This window comes from Fundulus heteroclitus, chromosome 8 (genome assembly GCF_011125445.2).
Source record: "Fundulus heteroclitus isolate FHET01 chromosome 8, MU-UCD_Fhet_4.1, whole genome shotgun sequence".
Lineage (NCBI taxonomy): Eukaryota > Metazoa > Chordata > Actinopteri > Cyprinodontiformes > Fundulidae > Fundulus > Fundulus heteroclitus.
Window position 1 is genome coordinate 7,619,585 of NC_046368.1, and position 20,724 is coordinate 7,640,308.

The following is a 20,724-nucleotide window of genomic DNA, read 5'->3' on the forward strand; positions in this document are numbered from 1 at the left end:
GGCTCTTAGAGTTGCTGTATATCGGTTTATTTGATTAATAACGGTTGGTCTTCGATAACCTCAAGCTCCTGCTTTACCGCGAGGCATTGCAGAGGGTCAGGCTCGGTCCGGTATTATTTATTAGTGATTTAGTAGTCGTCATCTGGCTTCCTGATTGTTCTGCGGTCCCGCCTGTAGATGGCGCCACATCTGCTTATATCTGCTCATCACGCCCGTTGCTGAGGTTCTATTTAGTCTCAAAAAGGATGATTAATACACTATCAGGATGGACGCTCGGTGCGTATAACTTTATTTCATCATGATCAACACTTTTTTTCCTTCCACTCAACTTACCCCGGCTATGCTTGGGTACAACACTGTGTGAACAGCCATGGTTGGGTTTTCTGAGCTGTAACCGTCAACAATAAATGTGAGAAATGTAAAGATTTGTAATAAATCGGCATCATATGAGCTTCACATTAGACCTCCAGTTACTGAAAATAAATACACCCTTTTGACTTTACTGAGAGGAGCAAGTAGATGTCCCAGTTTGCAGAGATGATAATCCTTGGACCATCCGTTGCTGGTCTTCATGTGGACCAAACTACATCCAAATTGGGGCAGAACTTCTGGATGCTTAACTTGGTACTGAACAGGTTATTTTTTAATGGTGGCTGAACCGTGATCCTGCACAGATGCATGATACATGCCCAGAATGTCCATTTTAGTCTTGTTGGGGTGGGTATATTACCACCGGACGTCGCTCAGAGCCTCCTTTGTGCCGCCTACCAGCCGGTGACGGGTTCTGAAATGTTTTTCTAGCTGCTGTGAACGGCCACACCTGATGGGACCTTGTTTGGTGGAGAAACCTCCCTGTTGTGCTGCTTAAGCTCCATAAAACCACCGGCCCCTTTCACCTGCCTGTGGTAGACGCCAGCTGGAGGCCCATAATGCTCGCATTGTTGTTATCTGGTGTGTCGAGGGTTCTGGCCTCAACTGGTTAATGGCACAACTGTATAAATTAAGGTTGATTCAATTCCTTAAATCAGGAGATTAAGAGGAAATCCTCTAGAGGAAATGACCTATTAGATAAATACCTTCAAATAATAATAAAAAAACATCTTGGCTTCATCCTCTGATTGCAGAATTTTCAGGACTATAAACGTGTCAGAATGTTTCAAGGTTTTTCTTGAGGGCGCAGGATCCCACACAAGTGGGGATTACTGAAGATGAGCAGAGCAGCACATTTTCACAGGCTATAAATTACTGATCATTTGGACCAGTTTTGGTCCGTGAGGCAGACACCCTGTCTACTTTTAAGACTAATCTTAAAACTTTCCTTTTTGACAAAACTTATAGTCAGAGTGGCTCATGTTACCCTTAGCTACCTCTATAGTTATGCTGCTATAGGTTTAGGCTGCTGGAGGACATCAGGGTCTATTTCTCTCACTCTGCTGATTTCTCCTACTGCTCTCCAATCTGCATTGTTTGTTGTTATTTTAACTTTTAACGTTTTGTTCTTTTTTTCGTTTCATAGAAGGTACACCTGGTCTGGCGTTCTGTTAGCTGTGACATCATCAGGGGAGGCAGATCATCCTCTATTACCATCTAACATAGAAAGTACTCCTGGAGCCTGGTTCTGGTTCTGCTGGAGGTTCTCCTCCCTGTTAAAGGGGAGTTTTCCTCTCCACTGTCGCTTCATGCATGCTCAGTATGAGGGATTGCTGCAAAGCCATCAACAATGCAGACGACTGTCCACTGTGGCTCTACGCTCTTTCAGGAGGAGTGAATGCTGCTTGGAGAGACTTGATGCAACCTGCTGGGTTTCCCTAGAGAGGAAACTTTCTGACCAATCTATCTGGAGGATCTGATGGAATCTGACTTTGGAAAGTGCCTTGAGATGACATGTTGTGAATTGGTACTATATGAATAAAATTTTACTGAAATTAATATAGCAACTTGAGCCTTTTTTGATAATTAGCACCATAACAGTTCTTTTATGGTCGTAATGTTGTTGGTATTGGTGGTAGAAAATAGATGCATTCCTAAATAAACCGACAACTAATCAGAGGCCTCAGTGAGAAAGCCTTTGTAATGTTGTTGTGATTATATTGGCTGTAGAATGGAAGGTAGATGGCGGGTGAACGGGTGTTTAAAATGAAGTTTGCAGTAAGGCAGTTCTAAAATTTGTCTGTTAAAGAAAGCTTTGGAGAATAACCATCTCACAATCATGGAATCCAAAATCACAGCCTGGGAAGTTGTCTAAAACTGATCGCATCCTGGAATAAACGCTTCTGGCAGCGATTCATGGAAGCCTGACAGAAATGAACATCAGGTGATCCGTGCAGCACAAATGCGAATCTGTTCAGACTTTAGCACAGAAACCTTCAGAGCTTCGTGTTTATTTAGCTTTCATGTAATCATTTCTTTCAATAAAACGTGCTGAGTGTCAATCTATGATATGTTGTTAGATTAAGTAAATTGGGTGCACAATTATGTAACATTAGTGGCTCAGCGGCACGGTTGGTAGCACTGTTGCCTTGCAGCAAGAAGGTCCTGGGTCTTAATCCCTGCTTGAAGTCATCTACATGAAGTCTGCATGTTCTCCCTGTGAAGGTGTCGGTTCTCTCCTGGTACTCTGGCTTCCTCTCACAGTCCAAAAACATTACTTATAGGTTAATCGGTCTCTCTAAATTGCCCTCAGGTGTGTGAATGGTTGTTAGCCCTATGATGGACTGGTGACCTGTCCAGGGTGTACCCCTGGATGGATGTATTATGCATATGTCTAGTGTTTAAAACTGTTTTCTCTCCTGTTGTTATATATTGCAACCTCCACATCTATTGGCACTAGAAATCCCCTATTTTTTTTAGAAGAAAGCATTTGGTTTTCTCCTATAGCTTAAGGTGCAGAGCAGGGGTGCCATTTGTGGCCCCTGCGCTGATTTTGTGCGGCCCTCCAATAGAATCTCATGAAAGATATGACGCTGGTGGCTTTTTGCAGATGGAAACTTTTCACTTTTAGTTGGGGTAAATTTATTATAGACAAGTTAAAATCTTACAATTGAATGTTTAATTGAATGCTCAGGACAACACAAAACATTGTTTTTTTAACAATAATTTGGTGCATTAAAGTCTGATTGGAATTAATTTAATAAAATGGGCCAAATACAGTTTAATATACTTATGTTATTTATTTGTATAGATTTTTTGGCCGTCGAGCGGTTTTAGTTGAACAATTTTTGCCCAATAGCTGAAAAGTTTACACACAGCTGCTGCTGTTTAAACTATTCCCATTTGCACAATCCTTCTAGATAAGGGGGTGTCCACAGTGCGCCTCAGAAGTCAATGGAATGATTTTTGTACCGCCCCAAACCACAGTTCAAGAATAATATACATATCTGCTCTCCAGGATTTGGGCAACGGTTTGATTGAAAAAAAAAATAGAAATCATAGAATTGAAAATTTTTGTTCCAAGACATTGTATTTTTGTCTTAACCTTTTTATTTACTCTGCCTTTAAATAGTATCAGGACCACAAATATTCTGCAGCTTTTATACAGATGCAAGCTTGGTTCCTGTTGCTCAGCCACAAGATTTCAACCCCAAAAACTTGGTTTGCCTTTAATTTAATAAGACATTTGTGCAAAAAAAACAAAAACAAAAAAAAAAACTATTGGATTAACATGATCTAAAAATCTCAGTTCTTCAACAGACATTTTATTCTTTTAATGAAAATATTACTATTAGGATAGTTTTGGTTTTTTTTATGCCTCTGCTTTCATAATCTTTTAGGTGTTTTATTATTTCATTCTTTTAGGTTTACCCTCTCCCTTATTTCTTGTGTTCTCTTCCCTGTGTCTTTATTTTATTTCTCTAATTATCTCATTTTGGTTAGGTGTTTGCTCTTGTCTTAAGTCAGCCCCTCTGTGTTCATTAATCTCCTTCCCTCACCAACATGTGCGAGCAGCGTTTCCTATTCACTCAGTTGATCTCTGTCTGATTCTATGGTTCAGATGTGATGAAAAAGCAAAAACAGAAGAAAGCTGTAAACGGGCAATTAGCTTATAATCAGATTGTAGCTAAATGAAGTTTAGGCGAGAAGCTGTTTCCTTCTACCCATTTCCCGATGCATGTTCTGTTGTCTTTCCCATTTTGAACAGAGGCCAGGATAAATGGGGATCTATTTTGCAACATACTTTAACTGCAGTCACAATCAACCACAGCACGTTGTGCAGTACGCACGGCCCCTCGCAGCTGCTAATTAAGAGTCAGAGTCGATGTCCAGTCAGCACTGATGCTCTTTCTTTGTTTAGGCTCATCAGAAAAGTTGAGTTTCCTCCTGGCAGCAGAGTTTCAGCGCTCAGTGGACCAGAGAGTTTACTCGCTTTAATAGCAGGAAGAGATAATGAGCTTCTAAAGGGGGCTGACAGATGCGGGCTCATTTCTTTAAAAACACGCCTGACAGGAGTCGGGCCTGATCTGCCTCTGCGCTGCTTGGCGGCGGTCCAGCGTCAGCCTGAAACATGTTCATACTGTAGCCGCTGGGACCCTGAGGGGATTTTTAATAAGTGCTTTCTTTAAGTCGGCGCGCAGATCCCTCTGACAATGCTAGATGTTTTTTCTTCCACGGCGCTCAAACGCATCACCCTAATAATCTTAGATCCACGTCTTACATAATGCCGTCGGCGTTTCTGTTCAGACGGGTCCCTGTCAGTTGTCAGGTCGGTGGAACATCGGCACCGGTCTCCCACTCGCGCTCTGCAGCGGTGACTCACTTTCTCCAGATATAATGAGGAGCTGCGTTCATGACCGTCTGAAAGCAGCTATTCAAGGAAGACACCTGTGGGCTCCACATGATGAATGGCACTTTAGCTGCTCTCTGGGGGTAAAAATAAAAGGCTTGCATATAACTTGCAACCAGTGACAGGAAATCAGCCAGTGTGGGGGGGATGAGGTATAACAACGTGTGGCACTGTGGCTAAAAGGAATCCTTTTAAAAGCCGGCTGCACGGCAGATTGTGGTTGGCCTTTAAGTGAGTGGTGTGTTCGCAGCATGCTGTGGTTTCTCTAAGTGCCAGCAGACTGGTGGGTGATGTGGCTCACAGATGTTCTCAATTCTAGTGGCTCCCAAGGCGGTTTTCAGGACCCCAGTGTGGACTGTGAAATGTTGAATGTGCCAGGGCTGCAATGATCTCCATAAATCCAGAAAAAGGACTGTTAATGGCGTAATTTGGTCCTCATTGAGTTGTGCCCTCATTTATTAGCGCTGTAATGGTTTTATTGTTCCACCTGTGATGTTGGGTTAGGGTTAACGCGGCTCTAACCTTAAAGGAGCTACTTTCAGACCCAGAAGGATCACTGATGACGTCACGTCAAACACCCTAGTTTCATGGCATTAAGTGCTACGAAGCAACTTTAATAGCTGACCAACCCGATTCGGCTTGTTTCTTCATCTGGGTCATACGATGCGAAGCGTTCTGGTCAGCTAATAAAGTTTTTTTTACTGAAACTTAACCAGATATTTGACCCTCTCAGTTCAGTGAAGCAGTGCCAGAAACTTTTGGATGTCTTCATTGTATTCTACTGAGAAAGGTGTAGCACCATTTCGTATCTTTTTAACCAGAAAGCAACAATTTTTACATAGTTACAGCTAAAATGATGATTAATAACAATTAAATAAGAATTAAATGCTACATCTGTCACAAATGGCCAAATAAAATTAGAAGTCACTGACCGTAGATTGTTTAAGAGCTGTACACAAAGGCTGAATTTAGAAACACCTGTCAGATTTAGTAAAATTATTTATTAAAAAATACTACAATTATTTATTTACTAAATGGGCAGATTAGTACAGCTTCTTGCCTTTCAGTGAAGTAAAGCTAATATTAGCTGTCTAATTTGCTAGGCTCATTTAGCGAGCCTGCACTCTGGTTGACCAGCACGCTGCTCAAAACGTTTTGGCAAAGAGATTTGCCTTCATGCCAGTTATCTGTCACATGTTAAAGTTGAATCCAATAGCTTTCCAAAGAGCTGACTGTTTTTCCTGTAAAGAGAAAAGTGATTTATCAGTAGTGTGTAAAATCTGGGAGGGTGGGTGTGGCTCTGCACCAAGCCCCACCCACTTTTGGACCATCTTTGGCATTTTATTACAGGCAGTTTGACTCTCGGGAAGGACTATGAAGAGTTTAACTTTTGAAGACATAGCTGTTCCTCATTGTTGAGGTCCTGTTTTTTTCTGTTTCTTAAACACCACCTTTGCAATGCTTTATTGTTATTATCGTTATTGCTGTGATACAATTTCCCAAGGATTGCACCAGTGTCTTGCAGGGTATTAAAGGTTTATTTTCATCCACAGAGCATGCACATAGTTCATTTAACATGTCCTGTGTTTCATGTTTTTATAAGCTTAATAGATGGGCAGCACTGGCCATTCAATCAGAGAACCAGCTGATGTTCTGAGATCTCCATGTCTTTCTGTCTCCCTGCAGAAGAGGTGGATATTCTGCAGGAGCTTTCTCTTCAGGTGTCCGAGCGCAGTAACTCCTCCATGACTGTCGAAGGTGGAAGGTGTCCGGTGATCAGAGTTGGACAGTACTCCACCTTAACTCTGCCCCTGGAGCAGATCTTCAGTGACAGGTTTGTTTCTTGAGATTTAAAGAACCTACTGTGGTCCACAAGGCCTTGCAAAAGTATTCATACCCCTTTAAGTTATGCGATGCAGCCTTTTGTTACATTGTAATACACTCAAATGTATATTATTGGGATTTTAAGCATAAACCAACATAACGTAGAGCACAATAGAAAAGTGAGAGGAAAATTATTTATGGATTTAAAATGTTATTTTTTTTATTAGAGAAAGTTTGACCTGCTCTGACTAAATGCTTTGTAGAATCACATTGTTTGCTACAATTACAGCAAAGTTAATATCAGTGTTTCAAAAAAGCTGAGGCTTGGTCAAAATGGACCAGTGGATGGAAGCATGCCTAATTCACATTTTATTTTATGGAACATTTTTCATATTGCCTATTGAACCACCTGAACTGTGGATTTATACAGCTCTTCCACAGTCAATATTGGCCTCTTGCAAGACCTGTCAGTTTAGGTGGACGGCCATTCATTAGCAAGCTGCAGTTGTCATAATCCACATTTTTAGGACTGAACGATGCTTGCATTGGGATTTATTTAGGGGAATCTGACTAAAAGTAGGCTGACTAAAAGTCAAGTCAAGTTTATTTGTAGCACATTCCAGTAGCAAGGCAGTTCAAAGTGCTTTACATCATGAAAACATAAAAACATCATAAACACATAAAAACGGTCACCGGTTGTAAGACCAGTAACAAACGTTAAATTTTATCAAGGAAAACATGTTGGTCAATTTTCCTGTTATTATGGGTAGAAAGCAACTCTAAACGGGTGGGTTTATAACTCAGAGTTTTGTCGGTTTTGCAGCTTTCTGGGAGTTTGTTCCAGATTTGTGGAGCATAGGAACTCAACGCTGCTTCTCCATGTTTGGTTCTGGGTCTGCAGAGTAGACCGGAACCAGAAGATCTGAGTGGTCTGGAGGGTTGATACAGCAGCAACAGGTCTTTAATGTAATTTGGTGCTTAGCCGTTCAGGGATTTATAAACTAACAGAAGTATTTTAAAGTCTATTATCTGAGCTACAGGAAACCAGTGTAGGAACTTTAGAACCGGGGGGATTTGCTCTGTCTTCCTGGTTTTAGTGAGAACGCGAACGGCAGCGTTCTCGATCAGCTGCAGCTAAAACAGCACGGGACACTTTCAGTAAGAAAAATCTGTATACCTGTTAAGAACCACTGTATTAGGACTGGACGATAATTCAATAACAATATATATCGATTGACAGACGAATATCTGTGATAGAAAAAAAGGTCAGTAAAAAGTTCAATAAAATAATAGTTTTCCTTCCCTTAGCATGCTAGCCATGTAGGTTAATATTACAGTCATTACATCCTCCCAGCCAATCACAACGCAGACCCAGGAATGCCCCGCCCCTTCAAAGAGTTCAGAGAGTACACACTTTAATTTTTTAAATATTTGATGTTTTGGTAAGAAGTGGGTTGAATAAAGGTTAAAGTTTGAATTTGTTGATAATTATCGATGTCGATCAATATGATTTCTATTTTATCGATATGCTTTTTTTCCCACATATCGTCAAGCCCTACACTGTATGCTGGTTTTTCACATGGACTCCCAGTAAAATGCATTGATGTTTAATTTTTTTTCTAGCCGTATGTTGCATTTTAAGCCTCATTCATGCAGCCTGTGTTGACTGTGCCCATCTACAGATTTGCAGACATGTTCAGTCTACTGGTGCAGCTTCGCAGTCTTCAGAGGGAAGAGCACAGCGTCTTCACCATGCTCAGCCCCGACAGCCACATCATGCTGCAGATCCGGATCAGCGCCCACGCCATTATTTTCATCGGCACGCAGCAGCGCCATTACGAGTGAGTATGCTCGAAGAAGTTTATCAAAAAATATCCCTTTAAAGCCGATTTTTAAACTTAAGATGCAACACAAATGAATGCCTTGAAATTAAATAGTTTCTTACTTAAAAGGTGAAAGGCTGCAGGATTTAATTATTTTGTTCTGCTTTTATTTTGTAGGGCATGGATAAAAATGAAAAAATATACAACAATTATGAAGCAGGTTCCTAACAAAGTAATGTTCACAGCCAAATTACCTACAGTGTTGGTTGTATTTAGCTAATGACGCAGCTCCAGGCAGACGCAGCACATGCCTCAGCTTTAAATCCTTTTGCCAAAAACTGTGTCAGTGTTTCTAACATTGGTTTAAAAACAAAAGTACTCATGCTCAGTCTTGTATTCCTCCTCACTGTATGCAAATGTGCATCCAGGGCGGTGAACAGCCCTGAAGCAGGAGATCTGTTTGCATCTTGGGATTTTGTTTTGAAGATGACTAAAAGGCTACAGCCTCGTCTTTGGTGAAATGATTTATTGAAGTGTCCTAGCTTGTTCTTCCTGTTCAGGAAACACAAACATCTGAGGAGCATCTCATCAACAAGCGGTAAAAAAGAAACAGGCATGGAAATGGGCCCAATGTGACTTACTGCATACTGGCTGCTTTTAAACTGTCAGCACAAAAAGGGTTTTTTATTGTTAATCTGTGGGGGTGCTTGTCCAGCAATTTGGATTATTCTCAGTGAGAAAGGGCGGAGTATTTTAATGGTTGGTTTTCAGGAATCACCAGAGCTGGCCCTACGCTAAATGGGCTTCATGCATGCTCAGTATGAGGGATTGCTGCAAAGCCATCAACAATGCAGACGACTGTCCACTGTGGCTCTACGCTCTTTCAGGAGGAGTGAATGCTGCTTGGAGAGACTTGATGCAACCTGCTGGGTTTCCTTAGAGAGGAAACTTTCTGACCAACCTGGTGGATCTGATGGATTTTACTTCAGAAAGTGCCTTGAGATGACATGTATCATGAATTGGCGCCATATAAATAAAATTTAATTGAGCAGAATTTGATTGGGGAACCTTCCAGTTATGATCACGGACCACAACTCATTTAATATCTGCTTTATTTTAACCGTGTCAAAAAATTTGTGCATCATGCATCAGAAATTGTTTAAAGAAAATGGAAAGAAACTATTCAGAATTTTTGAAAAATTTGAAAATAATATAACAGACTGGTGGACTGAACAACTCAAAACTGTTGCTTAAATCTCACAAGTCCGGTTGCAGCACATGAAATGGCCTGTTTTTTAAACAGGTTTGAAAATATCTAAATATGTCTTTGTTGTTTCTTAAAGTTAATATGATAATATAAGGGTTAGGTTTTAAAATGATCTATTTTACCTGATATTGATTTCCTTTTTTCTGTTCTAGGTTCCCAGTTAGCGGCCTGTGTGATGGGGAGTGGCATCATGTGGCTTTCAGTGTCTCCACCACTCACCTGGGCCTGTATGTGGACTGCTCGCTGCTGGAGAGCGTAGAGTGGGTGAATCATGGCCTGGAGATTGGCACTGATGGGCTCCTCATGGTCGGAGGCATCCTTGAGGGCTTCGAAACTCCATTTGAGGTAAGCTGCCTTCACTGTTCTGCTTAAACCTGTTCAAATGAACCTTTTCTTGAGTCATGACTGGTTAACTTCAAGTTTTGGGGCAAACCTCAGCTTCTTTACATGGAAAAAAATCTAAAATTTAGTTTTAGGTAAGATATTGATAAGGCTGGATGATAATTCAATAACAATATACTGTATATCGATCGATAGACGTATATCGATGATAGATAAAAAGGGTCAATAAAAAGCAGACCCAGGAATGCTCCATCACTAAGCTCCGCCCCCTCAAAGAATTCAGAGAGTACATGTTCTTTTTAATTTTTTAAATGGTTGTAGTTTTGGTAAAAAGTTGGTTGAATAAAGGGTTGAGTTTGAATTCAGTGTTTGTGTGTTCTGTATCTAAAGATAGGTTAAGCAACAGCATAAAATGGCCAGGGCTGAGCTTAAAATATATGTTTTGAATTTGAAGATAATTATGGATATCGATCAATATGATTTCTATTTTATCGACTAGACTAAGTCCAGCTCTGGGTTTGCTGCTACAGCAGATACGGGCAGATCGATGAAGCTCCAGATGCATTTAGTCTATTTACTATTTTCACTATTTTACAAAGTCAGTTTTTCCAAAATAAGAGACAGATCTTGTCAAAAGAGATTATTTTAACAATTAAGAGGTTTAAACAGAATTAATATTCTCTCAGAGAGGAACACCAACTTCTTAGTGCTTAAAAAGTGGCCTCAGGTAAATTTGTTCCCTTCATGTTCCCTTCCAGATTTCAATAAAAATTCAATTAATTTTGCTTTCTGGCATCAGAAGAAAAATGCGTGAAAAGTTCCACTTTACTGTAAAAGTAGACATAATGTAATCCAGACTCTAAGAACTTAGTTAGAACTTTAAGCAATGGACTTCATCTATAAATATTTAAAAAAAAATGTCCTTAGAAGTTTGTATATTATACCACATAGACTTGCTAAATGATGCTGGGACCATTTGATCTGAAAACAGGTTGGAGGTTAATGTGTCATATGTTTGAAGTCTGGTTTATTTTTATTACGTTTGAGCAGGCAAATCTGCTAATCCTTCCCTGCGTGGAGAAAAAAAAATAACGTGGCCCGCCCTGTTCTCTTTCATCACAAACAGAGTAAATACCCTGATCCTTAGAACCCAAGGGTTTCTTTTCATGAAGTCTGCAAATAAAATCTCTTTAACCACAACCTTAAACACCTTCATCCCAAAAAGAACATTGACTGATTGGGTAAAACTGCTGATAAGGTTTGAATGTGTTTATCCTTGCCTCCCTTGTACTGTAACCTCATCTTGTGGTAAAACTTCAGAAGAGGTTCTTCATAACACGACTTTCTTTATGACTTATAAGGCACACAGCTTTGCTTTATGCATATCCTGTTTCTGCTACAGCAATAAGTGCAGCCTGAGGGTCCGGAGCAGGCGGTGTGACTGTCATAAATGGATCACAAAGCCTGCATCTGGATTTGTTCAGAGCATTAGATGAAATGGATTCTGCCTGCCCTAAACATCACGCGGTGACATGCTTCTAGTGAGCAACAAGGACAGAGTGTTTCCGCTCTGAGAAATGCTGACACCATCTTTTCTGTTGAAGTTTTTATAATCATCGCTGCTGTTATATGTAGAACACATGTTTATGTCCTAAAAAAAGACAGGACAGAGCATCTTCTTACAGATGTTAGAGACAACAGAAAGAAATGGGACCTGATCAAACGAGGCTTCGATAATTCAGGCTAACACGGCGCTAAAGTAGGGCTGAACAATTAATAGCATTTTCAATATAATCGTGATTTAAAAAAACGCAATTTCCAAATCGCAGAGGTCTGCAATTTTTGGCTATGTAACAATTACGGAATTAGACACGTCCATTAGGTGTCAGTAAAATGTTTGAAGTGGGTTTGCCTCCACATTGAAGGGAAGACAGTTGCAGCAGTGAGATAATCTAATTGTATTACTTGTTTTAGAGTTTATATAATCATACAAAGCATTAAGTACAGGTCAATCAGTTTAATACATAGACCTACTTGTTGGTTGCACTTTATGTTCAACAAGGATTGACGTCCAATTAAATTAAAAGCTGTTCTCTTGAATAATATTCTGATCAATAGAAACATTAAAAGTTCACATTTAAAATAGTCCTTGTTTACAAACATCTTTATTTAGAGGCCATTTTTTGTTGCTTGTGGTTAATGCGGAGAAAAGTCAAAACTGCAATCTTGATTGAAATATATAGTAGGCAGAACGCAATCATTACGCCTTCGAGTTTAGATGCTGTGGGGCTTTTAGCAACTAATCCACATGGTGAGGAAACAAATTGATTTGTTGTTTGTATATATTTTAAAACACATGATAAATCGCAATATTAAGAAAAAAAATTGCAATTAGATTATTTTCCAAAATCGTTCAGCCCTACGCTAATGCGAAGGATACAACTAAACTAAATGGTTGAGGGCCTTGTTTTGTGGTCTGGAAGGGAGCTGGAGTCTCGCCCAGAGGACCTGATCTCTACTATGTCCATCATCGGCGTCTTGACAACACTCAATGAGGTGAAGCACTGAATAAAAGGACTCCTAGGGGGTTAAATTATATAGAAAGTACCTAAAGGTTAGTCTCACCAAGGTTTTTCGTTTAGTTTGCATCTTTGTTGAAATATGATCATGTGTAATTTGCTGTTTTTGTACATTCGGAGTGATTCTTACTAGGACTGGACGATAATTCAGTAACAATAGATATCGATCGATAGAAAAAAAGGGTCAATAAAAAGTTCCATAGAATAAAAGTTTTCCTTCTTTTTGCATTCTAGCCTATCGTGTAGGTTAATATTACAGTCATTACATCCTCCCAACCAATCACAACGCAGACCCAGGAACCAAGCTCCGCCCCCTTCATAGAGTTCAGAGAGCACGCATTCTTTTTATTTTTTAAATACTTGTAGTTTTGGTAAAAAGTTGGCTAAAATCTAAAAATAGGCCACTAAGTAACAGTATAAAATGACCAGGGCTGCACTTAAAATCTGTTTTGAATTTGTTGATAATTATCTATACCGATACAATATGTTTGCTATTTTATCAGTATGCTTTTTTTCTATATCGTCCAGCCCTAATTCTTATTGCATCCTGATGCTGAGAACCACCACCATAGATCTGATCTCTGCACCGTGACCTTGCATGAACCTGCAGAGGCCTTTTTGGGAGGCAGGGGTCCGGGTTTTGGCTTTTCTTTTCTTCCATCTGATGCCGCCGTGTGATTTTACGCTGCATTCTTCGCGTCTCTCTCCCTGCAGGGGGAACTTCGACAGCTGGCCTTCCTGTTAGACGACCCTGATGCCGCCCAGAACCACTGCGGTCACCATCCGCCCCGCTGCCGCAGCTCGGCTCCTAAGCCCCCTCGCTCTCCACGCGCCGACGGCGCCATGGAGGTAACGACAGATAAATATATTGGATCCAAAAAAAAAAAAAGCTTTGTATCGTGACTTATAATAACTCTTAATGCACTCTGAAGTGCTCTGGCATGTAATTGGGACGTGTTTAAGGTGAAGCCAGATGTCTCCGACGCCCACGGGGCAGACACTTAGACTCCTGCAGTTGGTGCGCCGACAGGAGAGCATGTTATAGTCTCTAATAGAAGCATTTGAAAAAAAAAATCTGTGGATTTTATCTGAATTGTACAGACTCCTGTGGTTTTGATCCAGACTGATGAGCGTGCGTGTCTGTGTGAGTTCAGACATCGTCACCATTGTTTGCTGTCCTCAAGTGACCCGGAGGACCAGCACGGGCATCCGGAGGAGGAGTCGGTGTTTTCTGCTGGAGCCGGACTCTCAGCAGGACGCTGAACTAGTTCAAAGCTGTTGGTGTTCTGGTTTCACTGTGTGTGAGCGGTGTGTGTGTGTGTGTGTGTGTGGGGGGGGGGGGGATCATAACCAGCTGTGGGCCTGCCAATATTTTTTATATACCAACGCGTGGTTTAGTCTCGTGTGGTTTTTCGTTTTTCGTCCACTGGTTTCGGATTCTGTCAGACCTCAAGTCCGGTGTCTGACGGTGATTGATTCGGGCATCGGTGCCCACCCACTATAAACTTAAATGTGCGTCGTGTGAGATGTTTGTGTGGTTGATCTGTAGAAACTGTGGCAGTGAGGTGTTCTATGGCAAGCCGATGGGGCCAATTATCGTCCGTACAATAACGCGCAGTTCCAACCCGTATTTTATGCGAGGGCCCGTTGCGGTGGCGTTAATAACGTTTGGTGGCGTGTTTTGCATATTAATATATGCAAAAATATATTATCATATAATACATGATAATATTTTTAAAAATATTATCATGTGAATATAAATACAAAGCATACAGAAAATGCAGCTTTATTAAGTGACCTGGTTTATTTTATTTAGCTTTTAATTTCTTTTTAACATTCAGTGAACAAGTAGAGTGAGTTTTGTGTAATATCAGACTTTATTATTGAACTAAGCAGGATTTAGACAGGATCAGAAAGGAAGGTGCATCTTCTTTTTGCCTTTCCCCAACGATCAGGGACGTCCTGGTTGTGTCTGGTGCTGCAGTGTTCTTATTGGGTAAAACACCTTTAAATCTAGTGGCTGAGCACATAAAAGACAACCTCCTGATAATATAATATGCAAAAAACGCCATCAAACGTTGTTAATGCCACCGCACGTATGTTACGTTGGAACTGTGCGCTATTGTACGGACGATAATTGGCTCCATCAGCTTGCCATAGTGTTCAGGTATTTTGTAGCTTTTCTTCCAGGAATATCCTCTTTGTTTCACAGCTCCTTCTTGTCTTCCCATTCACCTCTGACCGGTTTTCCTCTCCCATGCTGAAGGAAAACACCCCCACAGCATCATGCTACCAACACCATATGCCATTAGGTTTACCTGAAACACTTTATGTTTAGTCTCATCAGACTACCGCACCTTGCCCTCATGTTTGCTTACATGAGTTGCAACAAACACCAAACGGGGCTTTTCTTGGCTTTTTCTTGCCATTTTTCCACAAAGGCAATGTTTATAGAGTGAATGACAAATCATTGCCCTGTTGACAGAGCTGAGGCTGAGATGCTTAATTCTGACAGTCTATGAGACAACTCTCTTTATAACTGGCAATTAGTTTAAATTGCTCTGTTTCCTGGCACTCACCCAGCTTTAATGCAAAGCAAACTACTTTTCCACAGGGTTCAGTTAGGGGCCATGCCAGACGCTTAATGTTAACCTGCTTTAACCATTATTTAAATGGGTTTGGGGATTATTGCTTGTGCCAACGTTTCCACTGTTGGATCCTCTGATGAATGGAAATTGGTCAGGAATGTGGCTAATTCCCATTGCCACACGTGGATGGACTGATGAAGAGGGAAGCCCGTCTCCAAATCCTTCAACTTCACGTCAAATCGGCAGCTGGATGGTTAAAACACAGGCAGAAGTGGGTCCTCCATCTGAGCCAATGATCCCAAACAAGCAGCAAACTTGTTGTTAGAATTGTCTCAAGTAGCCGAACTTTTAGCTTTTGAGCCAGGCTCTGTGCCAGGAACCTAACAATTTTAATTTAACCAAATATCTAGGCTTGTTGACGGCTACAAAAAGGATGCACCTGCTAAGACAGCTGGAGACAAATATTATTTTTGGTGTGTATGCACCTGTATCTTTAATTTTGACCCAGGATCAGAGGAAATTTACATTAAATTTATTATAATAAACCATAACATAATAAGCCATTTCAGTGGTTTATTATATTATTCCACCCTATAAATATTAATATTGCACCTGAAAAAGCTCAAACCCAATCAGAACCATACCCATACTGCAAAAAGGGAACAAAACGTGAGTAAAACTTTCTTGAAATGAGTGTATTTATCCTTGATTTGATCAGGCATGTTTGAATGATCTGCCAATGGAATAAGATTTTTGCCCTTAAAATAGAAACAACTCATCTCCACCATCTTATTTCAAGTGCAGTATTTATAATTATCTTATTTCAGGGGTAAAGCGTCTTATTCTATTGGCAAATAATCTTATTTACCTGCTCAAATCAAGGACAAATGCACTCATTTCAGGAACATTTTACTTTTAGTTCCCTTTTTGAAATCCTTTGAGCCTTTACTGGTCGTCCAGAGCTCAAAAGCATTTGAAATTCAGTAAAACCGTAATTAAGTTGAGCCTTTAAAAGACGATATCCTCTCACTGTTTGGTTTTGCTCTAGAGACTGAATGCTGAGTGCATCAATGCTGGACAATGATCAATTTTATCTGGTCTGTGTCGAGAATAAGCCTCTCTCTGCCGTCTCGTGCGTTACACATGGTTTTGTTACACGCTGTGTAGCCGAATCCTTTAAACCAAACTAAATATAGCCGATGGCATGACTTCACTTTGAGAGCGAATCGGGTTTCTGGACTCACCAGATGTCTGACACGAGGACCAAGTAATGGATGAATGCTTGGAAACAAAAGACAAGCAAAGCTGGTTTGAATTTACATCTTTGTGCGCGTAACCAAAAAAAAAAAATAAGATTGAATAATTGGTGGATATCGGTTTCTCTTTGCATTATGCAGACAGGCCACCGCAGTCCTTGATCACACCGTGCCGTGCCGTGCCAGCCCAGCTTGGCATGAAGTCTCTCCATCAACATGAGACTTGGGTGCCTCAGTGATGATGTAAATGTCAGCAACGTCTCCTAATGGTGTAGAAACTGTTCAAAGGAGCAAGCTGCACCTCGGCTCGGTGAACCTCTTTTTATCTCTACGTGTTCATCTGTTTCTGTTTTTCACTAATGTGTCTCTTTCTGAGTCCTTGGGCTGAATCTGCAAGTTTGCCTTCATGAGTTCCTCCCTCCGTGTCTTTTAAAGTAAGCCTTCTTCATCTTCATTATGCCGGCTTTACGCTTGTTTAAGGACAAAATGCACATTGCCCCAGTTGGAAGAATCAAACAAATCGGCAGCGTTAGGGGTACTGCTTTGCTTTGAGCTGAGTTCCTGGAGGATTGGCCTAAAAAAGCCTCAAGCAGCTGATTAGCCAGTCGCCATCTTGGACCAGGAAACACTCCCGGCCTCAGAGCGTGCACCCTTATAGAGGACACTGCAAAGCACCATTTGCGTTGTCCTCTATAAGGGTGAAGCCATTTTGTGCGTGCTTTAATTTCTACTCGTGTAATTGCACAAATGTAGATGTATCTACTCGTCAAAATGTACTACAAACTGAAGAAACGTGCGTTTATGCCATCCATGATGTAGATGTCAAGGTTTGTCTTCCTTACTCATTTTGTTGTCTTTTTTTGGCTGTTTTTTCATGAGTAAAGACAGGTTTATACTTGCTGTATTGAACAGGTTGCACATGCTAAAAATGACACAATCACTCCATCTGAGCGTGGGCCCCGCAAGCTGCCGTGGTGCGAGGTCGTGCGTGAATTAAGTCTAGAACAAAAGCTCTCGGTTTCTAAAGAGATCAGCTTTTATTTAGCAAAGCAAAGTGTTTTTTAAAACCCAGTAAACTTTACAGACAGGCTTTATTCTATTCACATCTTTCTATATGCAACGGGTGGGCATACAATGCAAAACACACCTTTTAAAATTGCTTTAATGTTTAGCTTAGTGTGATCTGGTGTTTAACTGCATTGTATGTTGTTATTTTAGCTTTTAACTTTTTGTTTTCTTTCATTATTTTCTTTTCATAGAAGGTACACCTGGTCTAGCGGCAGATCATCCACTATTACATCTAACATAGAAAGTACTCCTGGGTCAATGTGAGCTTCTGAGCTTTCTGTGTCTCTGCTCTGTCTTCTCTAAGCCCCAGTGGGTGGAGGCAGATGAAGGTTCACACTGAGCCTGGTTCTGGTTCTGCTGGAGGTTCTCCTCCCTGTTAAAGGGGTGTTTTCCTCTCCACTGTCGCTTCATGCATGCTCAGTATGAGGGATTGCTGCAAAGCCATCAACAATGCAGACGACTGTCCACTGTGGCTCTACGCTCTTTCAGGAGGAGTGAATGCTGCTTGGAGAGACTTGATGCAACCTGCTGGGTTTCCTTACAGAGGAAACTTTCTGACCAATTTGTGTAATCTGATTGAATTTGACTTTGGAAAGAGCGTTGAGATGATGTGTGTTGTTAATTGACGCAATATAAATAAAATTCAATGGAATTGAATTTAACTTTTTCTTCCCCTTTTACTGCATTCCACAAGTTATGTTGTGTTTTTGGCAAACACTGCAACTACGTCAGTGTAAAGTATAAACGTCTACAGCGTTTCTATGAGCTCAGTCCGCACAGACCGGCGCAACAACGCAACACGCGATTATACCTCAGCCTTAAGTGTTTCATATCATGAAAATTTTTTTAATACAAACAAAGAAATAAATACAAAACACAGCTGTCCAGTGATGATTGTTTATGAAGGGAGAAATTTATCAAACAACCTGGTCCTGTGTAATAATAACAGGTTTCGCCTCGGGATACATATTTTTATCCATACATTATAATTATAAACCCTTCTGTTTTGCTCTATTGCGTAACGTCTAAATGTAATTGAATATAATGGCTGTGATGTAACAAAATGCATAAAAGCTCCTAACGTGAAACTAGATTTTTTTTAAGGCGCTGTAATGGCCAGCTACTAGAAAAGACCTGTAGTTATATTCATGTTTTATTATATCAGGTAGTTTTTACACGCAGAGCCTCCTTCAACATGATTGGCTTAGTTATTATTGTTAAATCTTTATTTCTACAGGCAGTCTCATGGAGACACAAGTTCTCATTTACAAGTGAGGCCTGTTGTTGCCACGACTGATTTCTGAATCAAACTTATTTATTGTACCGTAACACGTTGTGGTTCCAATAGAATGAGCTCACAGGCCAGAAACGGACCAGAAGTCGGTATGTGGCGGTCCTTCACAGACTCATAGTTACACAAGACCTTTCTGTGGAAGTTTGATCGAGACAACGCTCGTCTTCCCCAATTGAGCTTCACCAGCTGACTGTATCCAATTTGTAAAGGTGCTCCAAGATGTAAACACTCTTGATCCCTAAAGCTTAATATGTGTCAGTTTTAGAGACAGGCAGACACGCAGATGCCTGTGGGCATCCTGCCCCCCCCTTCCATACTCCTTCACAACCAGGTGTTGTTGCTTTGGGTCTCTAGGGAGGCTCCTGTTGCTTTAAACCTGTCCATAATGGGCTTTGGGTGATGACGACACTCAGCCAGAATCTTCACAAGATCGTTTGCGCTTGTTCTGGGGTCGATTTGGACGTTTTTGTTGAAAACAAGTTCATCGCTGAGACACAGAACAAGGAGGAAAACCTTCCTGGACTAAAAGCAGGACATTCCCATGACGTTTGGACTTGTGTGTAATCATTTGCACAGATTAATGCGGTACCTTTACCTGTGAATTGTGGATGACCCAGCCTTGTGGAGGTCCACATTTCCCATCCTGATATCTTGGCTGTCTGTGTTGCATTAAAGTAGATTGGATCAATTTGTTTTTCTCCGTTAGCTTGTGTCATCGCAGTCTTAACGTATAGAGCTGCTCGTAATGATATACCCAGTGAATCCATGTGACAGAATTTATTTTGCAGCTTTAAGCTTCTTTTTTTTTTTTTTTTGTTGTTTGGTGTTTGCTCCAAGTTATTTGATCGCACGGTTTTCCCAGCTATTTATTTTCAAATTAAAGGATGTGGCTGTGTAGAAGGGCTTTATGTTTTGTCTGAATTGCGTGCTTGCTTTTTATTAAAAGAAAAGGCAATTATGCACATAGGCGTTTCTTTCATGCACTTTAAAAGGGATTCAGCTGTAATTTGTCATTTTCCTGATGAGGTTTAGGACTGCTTCCAGTATGAAATAATGAAAGACATAGATTATAGTGGGGAAGAAGCTGTTAAAAGCACACAGGCGTGGATAAAGAAAGGGAGGAGGAGATCTGGGATCTGGAGAGGATGGAGACAGGAAAAGCAGATATCTTTATCCGCTTGTTTTCTTGTCTTTGTCACTGAAGCGTTTTCTCAGCGTGAGAAGGCCCAGAATGCTCAGACTAATAATTTCCCCCTCTATACTGTGATTTAAAGGGGAGTTTCTGTGGTGCGGAGATAAATCAGACATGGTTGAATGTCAGGTGATGAAACGCGGTCACCAGAGTGCTCCATCACCAAATTCCCGTCCGTGAGGACAGAAATCCTGCCTCTGCTGGACTTTATTGTTTAGGTTTAATGAACCTATCAGAGAGCGCAGTTGAGTTCTCTTGAAGCTTTTACGTGGGCAGGAGGACGACGGTGTGCGGGGAAGTTGTTTAAGACTAAAAGTCCACTGTTTCCCCCCTGTTTGCACATCTGCCCCGAGCTTTTAAAACCCACAGAGGAGCTTTTCACCCTAAGCTAAACTCCCTCTGCTGTTGTTAATTTCTACTGCTGTTTATGCATGGCAGCCTTCCCTTCTCTCACTGATAGACATGTGAGGCAATGTGTCCTCTGGAAAAAAGAAGAACAAAACGAGCAGCCCCCGCTGTTTTTCTGCTCATGTACAGAGGAGGTCTCTTCTCTGCGTCGGCAGGACTGCATAAATCACGTCTGTGGCGAAAAGTTTCTCCTCAAATCTTCTCTCAGCTGTGGTTCATTCAGTGAATCTCAGCTCTGTGGCTTTACCCACTTCTGATTTCCTAGAAGTCTTTTTATCGTCCTCCAGAGAGCGAGCGTTCTCC

The 20,724-nt window shown here is 40.9% G+C and overlaps 1 protein-coding gene across 1 annotated transcript in view; it reads left to right on the plus strand.

Moving 5' to 3' along the window:
• Positions 1-20,724, plus strand: part of si:ch211-196i2.1 (collagen alpha-1(I) chain) — a 128,344-nt gene that overhangs the window by 26,176 nt on the left and 81,444 nt on the right. The window contains exons 2-5 of the mRNA XM_036140047.1: positions 6,467-6,614; positions 8,287-8,445; positions 9,847-10,039; positions 13,330-13,464. Coding sequence (XP_035995940.1) covers positions 6,467-6,614; positions 8,287-8,445; positions 9,847-10,039; positions 13,330-13,464 — 635 coding nt within the window. The remainder of the gene's footprint in view (positions 1-6,466; positions 6,615-8,286; positions 8,446-9,846; positions 10,040-13,329; positions 13,465-20,724) is intronic.